Source organism: Heliangelus exortis, chromosome 5 (genome assembly GCF_036169615.1).
Source record: "Heliangelus exortis chromosome 5, bHelExo1.hap1, whole genome shotgun sequence".
Lineage (NCBI taxonomy): Eukaryota > Metazoa > Chordata > Aves > Apodiformes > Trochilidae > Heliangelus > Heliangelus exortis.
Genome location: NC_092426.1, coordinates 26,565,917 through 26,578,139, shown reverse-complemented (window position 1 = coordinate 26,578,139; position 12,223 = coordinate 26,565,917). Strand labels below are relative to the sequence as shown.

At 33.6% G+C, this 12,223-nt stretch overlaps 1 protein-coding gene across 3 annotated transcripts in view; it reads left to right on the top strand.

Annotated features, from left to right (window-relative positions):
- Positions 1–10,909, top strand: part of ARHGAP5 (Rho GTPase activating protein 5) — a 50,365-nt gene extending 39,456 nt beyond the window's left edge. For 2 of the 3 annotated variants that reach the window (XM_071746159.1, XM_071746160.1), the window contains 3 exons: positions 453–584; positions 2,202–2,307; positions 5,740–10,909. In XM_071746159.1, coding sequence (XP_071602260.1) covers positions 453–584; positions 2,202–2,307; positions 5,740–6,070 — 569 coding nt within the window. In that variant the 3' untranslated portion in view covers positions 6,071–10,909. The remainder of the gene's footprint in view (positions 1–452; positions 585–2,201; positions 2,308–5,739) is intronic. The other variant, XM_071746161.1, reaches the window with a different exon arrangement.
- The last annotated feature ends 1,314 nt before the right edge of the window (positions 10,910–12,223 follow it).

Genomic DNA, 12,223 nt, shown 5'->3' with positions numbered 1-12,223 from the left:
ATGACTGTGTGCAGTCACTGGTATGTATTGTCTGTTTTTTAAAAGTCTTCATGTGGTCACATGAATTCTGTAAAGTGATGTGCCCAGTTTTTAATGCAATTTTGAGAAATAGGATTTAAAATGTATTATTGGGCAAAATTGATTAATCAGAAGCAAGTCAGTGGCAAATAGAAAAGCATTTAGGTCTCTGTGGAGAATTAGACAACTTTATTTTTTCTGATCTTCTGGCATTTTCTTATGCTGCCAAATTTTCTTAGACCTGATTTCACATGGGTCAGAGTGATAGCAGCTTATCTATAGGCTAACCTTTTCATCCTTTTTTTTAACAGATGTTTGGCAACATATTAATTTCCAATGTTTTGAATAAACTTTTGTTTTAATTTAAAAAAAAAAAAAAAGATGAATGATAGCTGCAGTTTTTACTTACACTGCTATTTAATTTTGTTTTACAGATCATCATATCAGCCTAGAATCTATGGGAGTAACAGTAAATGCAGTTGCTGGGGCTCTTAAAGCTTTTTTTGCAGATCTGCCAGATCCATTAATTCCTTATTCTTTGCATCAAGAGTTGCTAGAAACATCAAGTAAGTAATAAACAGTCTTCTCTTGATCTAATGATGTTATATGGATTGCTCTTAATTTTTACTTGATTGTAAATTGAAAGGAAGTCTACGTTTTTTTCTGTGTTAGTGCTGCATAGGATGAAAGCTCTTGGAACTCTATTGCAAATATTAACAGGGGGAAAAGCCCTTGAATTCATTAAGCCATACATTCAGAGTAGGCTTTAGAAATCAGACACATCCATGGAATATTAGGTAATTCTCTTTCAGGTGTTTTTTGTGGTTTTTTTTTTTCCCCCGATTCTTTTTGATCTCCTTATAATTAGAAATGGTTATTCTGTTTGCCTTTCAAACATTTTTCAGACATTTCCGAATGAAATGACTAAATTCTTCCCTCTTTTTAAAGAGTATTTCTCTAGAGTTGGCAGCGAACTGTCTCAGAAAAAGAGTGCTATGCTCTTTTGCAGGATGCAGCTATGACATAGAGTATTATTAATGCTTTTTTGTTCAAAACAAGAAAATACTGATGTAAAACCAAGGCTAGGGCCTGGGCCGAATTCATATTTAGTCCATTAGAAATTCTGTATTTTTAGACTACATCTGTAAATACCTATTTGTGGTATTTCTGATGTATTTTTCAGACAAATTGCTTGTGTAGTGTAATTTTTTTTTCTAAAAAGCCTATCGGTCAAATTTCAGTCAAAACATGCACCACCTTAGAATATAAGTGGACTCAGTGTTTTAAAATGCCATTTAATACTGCTTTGCATTTCTATTTGGTATATATTGGAGCATATTTAACATTATTTCCATGGTCCTAGGGTCCATCAAATTTCTTTTAGCAATTCAGTCAAGTGTTAGAGGTGAGCTTATACTGCTTTTTATGATTTGAATCATAATGGAATAGAAGTATATTCTATAAAATGTATGGTTCTAAATACTTTAGTGATACTTTCCATGAATATTTTAGCAGCAGCATTGGTTGGGGCTTTTTTGTTTCTTTGGTGGATTTTTTATTGGTTTCTTTGTTTTGTTTTGTTTTTTGAAAGTTTTTTTTATTCCATAGCCCTTTCTTACATGTTGCCTATTTCCTCTTTGAAGCATAAATGTCCCTTGGGCCTGTGAAAAGTCCCTGTTCTCCTTTAAACAGTTAATTCAGAACAGCTGCACCAGACTTAAGAATTTCTTTAGTATTTGAATAACTGATATGTTTAAGATTAAACTAAATTAATGTGAATGTCTTCCTTCCTCCAAATTTTTATGAAACTTCAATTTGAATAAGTCTCATAGGTACATCTAAGTCATAATGGCCTGCAAGTCTAGAAAAATCTAACAAGAAATCCCCTTGTCATAATGTTGGTTAACATTCTACAAGCCAACGAGTTAAACACAAATAACACATGTGCTGTTAAACACAAATAAGTCTGCTTAAATACAATAACTTTTTCGTCTTTCAAATCTTACCTTTATTATAAAGCTATTCCATGCAATAGTGTATATAGATAGGAATTTTATCAATTTTTTTCTCACTTTTTTTCTGTATTTATCTTATCTGTACCAGTATACAAGGAAAGAAACATAGTAACACTTTATTCAGTATGTCTTTTGAGATGTGTCAGAGAATGTCACTTATTTCTATAGAAATCACGGATAAGACAGAACGGCTACACGAGTTAAAAGAAATTGTGAAGAAATTCCACCCAGTGAACTATGATGTCTTCAAATATGTAATAACGCATCTAAACAGGTTTAGTATTTTTCTACTAAAATTATGTTTTAAGTTGTAACAATTGGTAAGAAGATTGCTTTAGTATCTATGAACTGACCACCAGAATTGAAAATTTCATGCTGCATTGCTCGTCTGTTAGTATAAGTGTAGAAAATGAAACTAGAAGCTAGAGGTTGAGCAAAAAATCTGTGTGTTCTGTTAGGAGTTTCTTGATGTATAAATAGCAGGTATCATTGCAGTTAAGAATGATTCGTTTACAGAACAAAGAAACTTGAACGATTAACTGTTCACCACAGTAAGAGATCTCTCTTCTTTCTTTCCCTTTCTCTCTGGTTTTTTCCTTTTTTTTTTTTTTTTTTTTTTTCCCCAGGAAGTAGCTATTAAAATTCTTAGCTAACATAGGTTTTCAGGGACATGAAAGTCATTTGGCCTAAGTAAAACCACTGCCTCCCCCTCCCCCTTAGAGCAGGGCTGGTTTCAATCACGAGTCTAACATGTAGGACCCAAAACCCCTGCTGAATAGGTAAAATACAGAACAAAGCTATAAATAACAGTAAAATGTTTACACATTTTGCTTCTTGCATGGCAATTTAATGATTTTCTCTTTTTAAATTATTTCTCTATTTTCCATAATAGTCTGATATTAGTAGAAGTATACTACCTCATAATTTGACCCTTTATGAGCACAAGTAATACAATATTCAGTCATAAAAAACAGGAAGAAGGTCATTTTACTCATGGTACTTTTTGAGCTAAAATGGGAGTATTCTCTGAAAACCCCTGAATGAAGTTGTAACTGCATTAGTAAAGAGTAGAATAAAATTGGCAAAGCAAAAATACTTTTATCATTTAAAGATTAGCTGGTGATATTTCTGCATTTTTTAGATGTAATAACAGAGTTGAGGTTGTAAGGCACCTTTGGAGATTGTTTTGACCATCCCCATTGCTTTAGTAGAGTCAACTAGAAACAGATTGCCTAGGATGGTGTCCAGTTGTTTTATTTTTTTTTTAGTATTTCCAAGGTGGGTGATTACACAGTCTCTCAGGACAACCTGTGCTAGTGCTCTATCGTCATCAGAGTAAAAATGAGTGTTTTCTTTTGGTAAGACAGTTTCATGTATTTTTTTGTGCCTATTGTTTTTTGTCCTGTAATTGGACACCACTCAGAAGAGTCATAAAATCATGGTATGGTTTGGATTGGAAGGGTTAGAATCGCAGAACCACAGAATGGTAGGGGTTGAAAGGGACCCCTGGAGATCATCTAATCCAAACCCCCTGCCAGATCAGGATCATCTAGAGCAGGTTGCATAGGATGGAGTCCAGGTAGATTTTGAGGGTCTCCAGAGATGGAGACTCCACCACTCTTTGGGCAGCCTGTTCCAGTGTCTGCCACCCTCCAAGTAAAAAAGTTCCTCCTCCTTTTTTTGTTACTAGAAGATGACAGACCAATAACCATCAGAATATTATAAATGGCAACAGTGAGATGAATTTTTCTTTAGTGTGATGGGGACTTGTCAGAGCATACTAGTTATCTAGGTGTGGTTGATTAACTGGAAGCAAAAATACATTTTAAAGACTGAGTTGAAACAGGACAGTGTTGAATTGACATTGGCTTTTTTCATATTGGTTGTGTTTTATATTTTTTCTTTGATTACTCCCATTGTACATGAGGCTTAATATGGCATAATATGCTTCTGAAGTCTGGGAAAACATAGGTGTGCAGCTTTTGAAGTCTGATCACGGAGCAGGATAACAGCATAAGTTCCTGAGGATTTTGCAGCGGAGGAGGTAGCAGAACCAAGACTATTTAATAGACTTTTAATTTTTCATTTTGAGTGAACATAAAAGGAGATGAATAGGCATTTGCTAAATGTAATAAGGTGCTGAAGGAGGTTGGGAAAGTTGTATTAGGAGATGGCATACTGGTTGGTAGGTTTTTGTTTCCACTTAGAAAGGACAGAGTTGAAGTTTAAACACAGGAGGGAATAAAGATGATTGTTACATTTAATCTAGCTGTAAGCTGCAGCTGAGAAGGAGGTGCACTGCTCTTCTTTTCTCACTTGTAGCCATAGGTTCCCAGTCCTTCATTTATTGGATCTAATTATGCAGCTGCAACATGTTCTAAAGGAAAACAGACATGGGGGAAATCTGATTTTCTGTAGAATGCACCAGGTGCTCAGAAGTAGTATCCAAATATCCTTTGGACCAGACTTCTTCAAAACAGATTGAGAGGCAATGTTTGTGTACCCTCACACTATCTGGAATAAGTAATGCGCATGCTAAAATGGAAGCCCACCCTTTATAGTTACCACTATACATGCATTGTAAATGAATGAAAATATTTTCTTATAGCATTAACCCTAGTGTTTACTGTGCTTTTCACAGCTTTTGAATCTATGGACTACAGTCAGCTGTAGGAAATTCTTCCAGTCTGCTCTATTTAATCCTCAAAACTGTAGCTGAGGAGTTGCTGAAGTTTTATTTTCTGGCTGCTTCTGCAGAACAGCTGTAGCTCTATTACCTTTGCACTGTCTACTGTAATATGGTAAATGTGTGTTCCCAGCTGAATTAATAACTTAGGTGTTAGTCAGATTTATTAATGCACTATTTTTCATCTCTCACTAATTACCTAAAACTATGATGCCACTTTAGAATGTTGAGTATTTTTAGAAAGCAAAATATTCTGGTTCTTTCTGGCCTGCTACTGGGAAAAGTGGGTTTTTTCTGAGGAGACAATTAATTTTCAATGATAAATTTGGTAACAGGATGTTCTGTTGGTTTGTTGATTTTTTTTTTTTTTTTTTTTTTTCTCACAATACTATTGTAATGATGATCATAAGTGAAGAATCTGTTTCAGCCCTGTTTTTGTCTCAACGAAGAGTAACCCAGTTGGAAACCTTTGTTTTACATTGAAAAATAGAACAAAATTAATATGTGCCAATACTAGTGCAGTTTCCACTGATGATGTTTCTTACAGCTATGCCAAATGCTGTTACTAGCCAGTGTGAAAAAACCTGCAGATACGTACTTTAATCAACACTTGATTTGTTTTGTGTTTATTTTTGACATGAACTAATGTGATGCTTTTTCTTTGAGTGCCATGGATGCTAGTAAATATCTGACTGTCCTACAGTAAGATGCTGTTTTTGTAAATTTTCTTATAGAAATTTGAATGGATACAGTTTTAATTTTATGAAATCCTGGTAATGGGTTGAGAAACTTAAAGTTGGTTTATTATTGTAGCTTCAAACTGTTGGTGCAATGTTAGCTATCCAAATCTGAAAGAGCCATGGTTTCTTCTGCATTTTGTTCTGTTTAAAAAAACCAATTATGATCTTTTAAATGTAGGAGAGCAACAAAAATCTTGAGATTTGTTTAATTGTAATGCTTACTAGTGTGATTGATTGCATACTGTTTTAATTCATTCTGCACGTGTCGTTCTCATTTCAGGGTTAGTCAGCAGTATAAAACCAACTTCATGACTGCTGATAACTTATCAATTTGTTTCTGGCCTACTTTGATGAGACCTGATTTTGAAAACAGAGAGTTTCTTTCTACCACCAAAATCCACCAGTCGGTTATAGAGACCTTCATTCAGCAGTGTCAGTTTTTCTTTTACAATGGAGAGATCATAGAAGCACCCAACCAAGCGGCGTCTCAGCCACCGCCTTCCAATGCAGTGCAGATGGTGGAAACGATGGTACCTCTGCAGTTACCTCCACCACTGCAGCCTCAGCTGATACAGTCACAGTTACCAGCAGACCCTCTTGGTATTATATAAATAGAAGATGATTGCAGGCAGCCTGGCACTGGACAGTAAAGACAAGCTGTAGACATGCATGTTTCAGGATACAGTAATGTACTTCATATTTATGACAAATAATTCCCATCCAGCTGGACATCTTTTTGTTATATCCTGTACTGTGTTCCTCATTTGTACACACTGCAGATAAAAACTATGTGATAAGCATGACTGGAGAGGTTTAATTTTTAAAAGCAAAAATAGCTATAAAGTACAAAGCTGCTGCTGCATGATACTTTATTGCAATCACTATATCATTCCTGTGACGGTTTGTCACAATATATTGTGAATAAAATTTTTCTATAGAAATTTAATGATTTAAAAAATTACATTTATGAAACATTCAGTGCTTACAGCCTGCTTTATGGCTGGTTTTGTTATTTAACATGCTATTTTTGGCAATTTTATTCACATTCAAACATTCTGTGTAAACAACTAAATCCCAGCTATAGTTTATTTTGTAATCTCCTGGCTACTTATGTAATGGTATGCTTAGGATGGTTTATGGAAGAATGCAAAATGCACTGAGAATTTTACAATTACTCACCATCCATCTTTACTTGTAAGTAAACCTGTGGACAATTTGTTAAGGGTGGGTGAATTTGCATATTATTTCTTACAGCACAATACCAAGGACATGCTTGTTGTAAAAGTGAGTTTCAAATATTGTACAAAATTTTGATGTTGCTTACTTATTTCTTTATGTTCCATTACTGAACTAAACATTTTGTAAAACTGTTAATTCTGTAAACAGCTGCATGTTTAAAAGATCATTGATGGTCTTGTAAACTTAATCTAATATATTTTAGATATTTTAATTTTTCCCACTTGGGAATACATGTAGTGTTTAGAATATAGTTCATTACATTTTCATATAAGGTTATATAACTTTTTCATACATAAACATGAATTTTGTTGTAGTAAAATTCTCTAAACCAAACAATGTTTTAATCTAGGACTTCAATTAGTCTATTCTTTAAATCTATTTTTATGTGACCCTTTAAAGATAAAAATGCATTGCTAATACATAGCAATAAATACTTTGGGTACTGACAATTAACCTCTTTGGAGTGTGTATATATAAAATCACATAAACTTGTATGCATATTTTTTTTCTGTGGTATGTTGTACTAAAAATTCAAATGACTGACTTTTTTTCCCCCCCTACCGTATTTTTAAATTATCTCTCTCTTTTTGTTTTTTTGTTTTTTGGTTTTTTTATTTCTTTTCACATTGGTACCAATTTTGCTGTAAAATATGCTGCTTAATTTAAATCTTTTGGTTAAATATTTTGTTAGTGGTAAAAATTTAGAAGGTTACAAACTGTAGCAAAGGGGAGACCACAGATAAACAATACCTGTGAGACTTTTCATAGCAGCTTTTTTTCTTTCATGCTCAAAAGATACCTTTTTAGGTCTGCAAAGAAGAAAACAGTTTTGGCTCATTCAGCTGCTAGAATGTTTTGTGTAGTTTAAAAAAAAAAAAAAAAGCTTTATGATGGTCACTGTTGTAATCTTCACCTATAACAAGATTTAAGATCGTCTTGTATGTATTATAGTAAATAGATGATTTTGAGAATTAAGGCTTTTAAGAGTCTGATTTGCTCCCATTTTCCCAAAATAAAAATTGCCTTTCCCACTTATGTCCTAGGTATTGTACTTCTAATTATGACTTGGATTATCATTATAGATTACTATGATACCATAAACCCGGCTGCTGTTTGAAGTACATGTATATTAGAAATTATCTTGATATTGTGTTATATTCTTGCAAGTAATTATCTTTTCTAAGAAAACATAAACAAAAAAGAAAAGTCAACTCTATTCCTATTGCAAAGCACACAGGAATTAATAGTACAATAAAGTCTGTCCTGTAAATTGTAGTTCTTAACTTGTTCTACTTTACCTGTTGTCTATATAGCTTTTATTTATAGTTTTTATTTTATCCTTGGCATGTTTAGAAAAGAAAATGAAACTTCAAGAGTTTTATAAACTATTTCTAGGTTGCTAAAGAATTTATTTTTCTACTGTATATGGTATAGGCAAAGCATCACCTGTACAGGAAACAAGTCTATTTCTAAGAGAAGTAAGCTTAAAAGTAAATGCCAGTCACATCCATATTTTCAAGTTCTATCTATAAAGTATCTCCAGTCTTTGTAATGTGAATTACATTTTAACCTTTCTACAAATTCCAAGTTGTTAGCCATAATATTTAACTGGTCTTTGAATAATGATTTTTAAAATAATTTGCATTCCATTTCACAATGAACTTTCGCGTTGAACTTGTGATCAGCAGTATTTGCATTTATTTCTTCTGTAGAATGTTATGGCTAAGTCACTTCATGATTTTTTAAATTCTTAACACTTCCATTTGGCCAAATGTGAATGTGTTATTATGTTTACTGGATAAAACATGAAAAGACAAAGAGTAAGAAGGGATGGCATGTGGCACTCGATTGTCACATGGAAGAGTCCCTGCGTATTGTTTGCATTACAGAAGAGTTATATGCAGGAAGGTGGATGTGTGCATATGTGTGATATATACACTTTGATCATTTTCATGTGTTTGTGTGTTTATGTACACAAGCACATGTGCACAGACTTGCATGCACATGTACCCACATAGTAAAGATTTAAAATGAATATTAGGAAATTATACCATCCTTACTAAAGGTTTATAATAGAGCTTTCTCTATGATTATTTTTATTAGTGCTATAAAATGAGGAAGCATGAGGAAGCATATACAAATTCCTTGTACTTTGGATCATTAGTCCCTTCTAGTTTTAATGAAAATCCAAACAATAATAACTATATTTTTTAATGTGAGCATTTTTACAGTAATATCTATCTTGATAAAGATACAAATATATATTATTTTTGGTTGAGCATCTCAATGACACTTTATGGAGTAGTTTGTCTTTTTTTATGTAATATTGGTATGGACATATACTGCAGTGTATTGTCTTTCAGTGTTTTAGCAGTTATAAAATCCCAGACCTGATTTACAAAAGTGCCATTCTAAGTAATGCTTAACAGGTTATTTCAAAATTCCTTACCCTCCATGATCTTGTGGAATTTCAACATATATAGTGTAAATAGATCACAGATTTCAACTTAAGTGCAAAGAAACTTTTTTGTTGTTGTATGTTTTTTCCATTAATTGAATCTTGGTTACTAGGAAATTTATAGACATGTTTATTTTTAGTTGCTGGACTTTAGCTTCCAATATTTATGATACATACTAGAAAAACTATCAATTGGAGATTAAAAAAAAATGGGCCTTAGTTTACGTGCTTATCTCAGATTTTTTCAATAACTGTGATGCTGTTTGTCAACTGAAAAAATTGCACATATATAAAAAATTAAAGTAAAAATTTTGTTCTTTGTTTATAATGTAATCTTTTGTTGCTACATCAGCAGAATACTGCAGTGAATTAAATATCAGTGAAGCTTATTCTGTATAAAAGATGCAACGAATAAAATACTAAGATGCTTACTGTGTATAATGTTGCCTACAAGATTTTTAAAGGCAAAAGCACCCTATCTTTTACATACACAGAGGTGAAGTTTAGCAGTAAATCTTGCAAAAAATGAGTGTACCGAGTGTTTAAGGCATTCTTGGGGTGGAAGGTGTTTCTTTTTCATTTGATATGTGTGTTAATGTGCTGAATTTTGGAAGTGATTCTCACAATGCTTCTGTAGGTAATGCTCCCCTCCAAGATGGATGCATGCATACAGTAGGGACTGAACCTCAAAAATAACAGAGAATAAGAAGTTCTGTTTTAACTGTGCCATGCGTGTGGAATTCTGTCGCTCCTTTCACCTCTTACAGATTTCACCTGATTGAGCTTCTCAGCCAGAAAAGTTTGGGTTGTGGAAAGCAGTTTTTCAGGTTTCTATCATGCTAAATAAATGTCTCTTAAAATTATTTTTCCCATGGCATTTTTAAACCTGAAGTAAAAATAGTGGGGTTTGAGGTCAGCTTTAGATATTCAGAGTTGTATGTTATTGGTTATAGTTCTGCTAACTATGTGGGATAAATCCATGTTAGATGATAATACTGCTCTTAGCTCTTGTGCATACAGTGTCTATACTTAGTTTCTTCAGAGCATCTGAAGTCGTATGGCTGCTGCAGAAATAACTGCAAAAAACTAACAGCCTTCAAATCTGACTTGTTCAGGTTTATTGTATATTGTAACACTTAAAGATAATAGAGCATTTTAATATTAAATAAGATGCATCTTACCTATAATTTGCTCAGTGTGCAAATCTCCATTTTTTTTTTTTAGATTTCTGTGTCAAAAAACATGTCTAATGAATCAAGCATAATGGCTCAATATTCAGGCTCTATAGCAGACCACAAGTTTTTGATTAATAGCTGCCCTAAAGAACCATAGTGTAACATTAGTGTTCACCTGTGTCTGATTTGATCCTTCAACTAATTCATATTTTCCATGGAATCAGAAGGGATGAATTTAATCTGTCATCATGGCTAATGAAAACCAACACTTCCTTATTGACAAATTCTTTCCTGAGTGTGTAGATGGTGCTTGTTATGGCTGTTGCCCATATGTTTCTCATCTTCCTTATAAAGTACAATGTACTTGTGTTTAGATCTGGTGGTTTTGTTGCTGAACTGAGTGCTATTGATGCCTAGCCAACATTCTGGTGCTTTTGTATTACAGTATACAGTTTAAAATACCTGATCACGTTAATAATAGTTTGCCTGTTACTTTTTTATTATTATTATTATTATTTTATATTTTTATTTGATGTGATTTAGAAGACATGGAGAATTAAATAATTTCACTGACTGTCTACAGTACTGTAACTGTGGTTTTTCAGTCTCAGAGTGGGATAATAATGAAAGCTGGTTGTTGCTTCTACTTAAAATCTGTTTGAGTTAAGATGGGATGGAAACTCGTCGGTGCTTTAGGGGTACATAAATGCTTGAAGAGTACTTCTGGCTGCTTAGGTGACTGACTGATATCTGTAGTGTAGCTGTAGCTTGTGTTTTCCCCCGAATTATCGTGTCACAGCCTCTCTGTCCTTACAGATTTCTCTGCTTCATCACTCAAGAAGCGAAGGAAAGGCAGAGTAGCCATTCTCATCTCTTCCTGCAGTTCTCTCAGCCATGCCACTGATTGCTCTTGCAGAGTGTTAAGGAATTAGAAGTATGTAAGTTATGAGTTGAAATTCTTTGGCTAACTGGCACAGAGTGTGATGAATTGGTGAAGCATCCGGGCAAAAGTGAGTTGTGCTGTGAAATTAGAGGCAGTGTGGTCTCTCCTTGAAAGTTCCATGCTTGGTACTTGGCAGTGTGATCTGAGTTTCTACACTGCCTGCCCTTAATTGGTCATATTGACCCCATGCAAGTTGGGAAAGAAGAAGAGATGAAGCAGTCTACCTCAAAAAAAAAAAAGAAAAAAAAATCATGTACTTTGAACAGCTGCCTCTTAAGACATTTAGATGAAATTATTAAACATAGAATGTAGCATAAAATAAAATAAAATATGGAGAATGAAATGTTCGTGGTTCATTATTGAAATATATATGTCTAGGCTTTTTCAACTTGGTAAAGAAGTAGATGTAGTCAGTATAGTTTCTCATATAGAAACAGTTGGCTCGCCTGCTGCTGTTAAATATTGCTTGCAATTCAAATGTTTTGAAAACTGAATGTAGACAGATGTATCTAATTTTGATAGCCTATCTGTTAGTTTTCTAGCTCTAATACTGGCTGAATTTTTTTTTTCAAATCCTATGTGGTCACTCAGATCAGTCTGATTTTATGTCCTTTATTTAACTGTATAAGAACTGAAAAGTTTTTGTCTCTTCACAGATGAGTGCTTTCTTTATTCTTTCTTCTCTTAGTATTTCTTTTTCGCTTAATCTTAAAGTCAAAACTTAAAATTTATACTATTATAATCATAGTTATCTCCTGTAAAATATACTAGGTCCCACAGTTTATAAAAGTCAGTCAGTAGTCTTTTGTCCCTTTTTCTCTGCGTTTGTCTGTGTGCTCTCATTTGCTATTGTGGCTATACAGGACCTGGGGCAATGTGGCACTTGGTTCATGTCATGATCAGCAGGAGGTAGATACTGGGGTGATCATTTTCTGTATCATAACCTGTT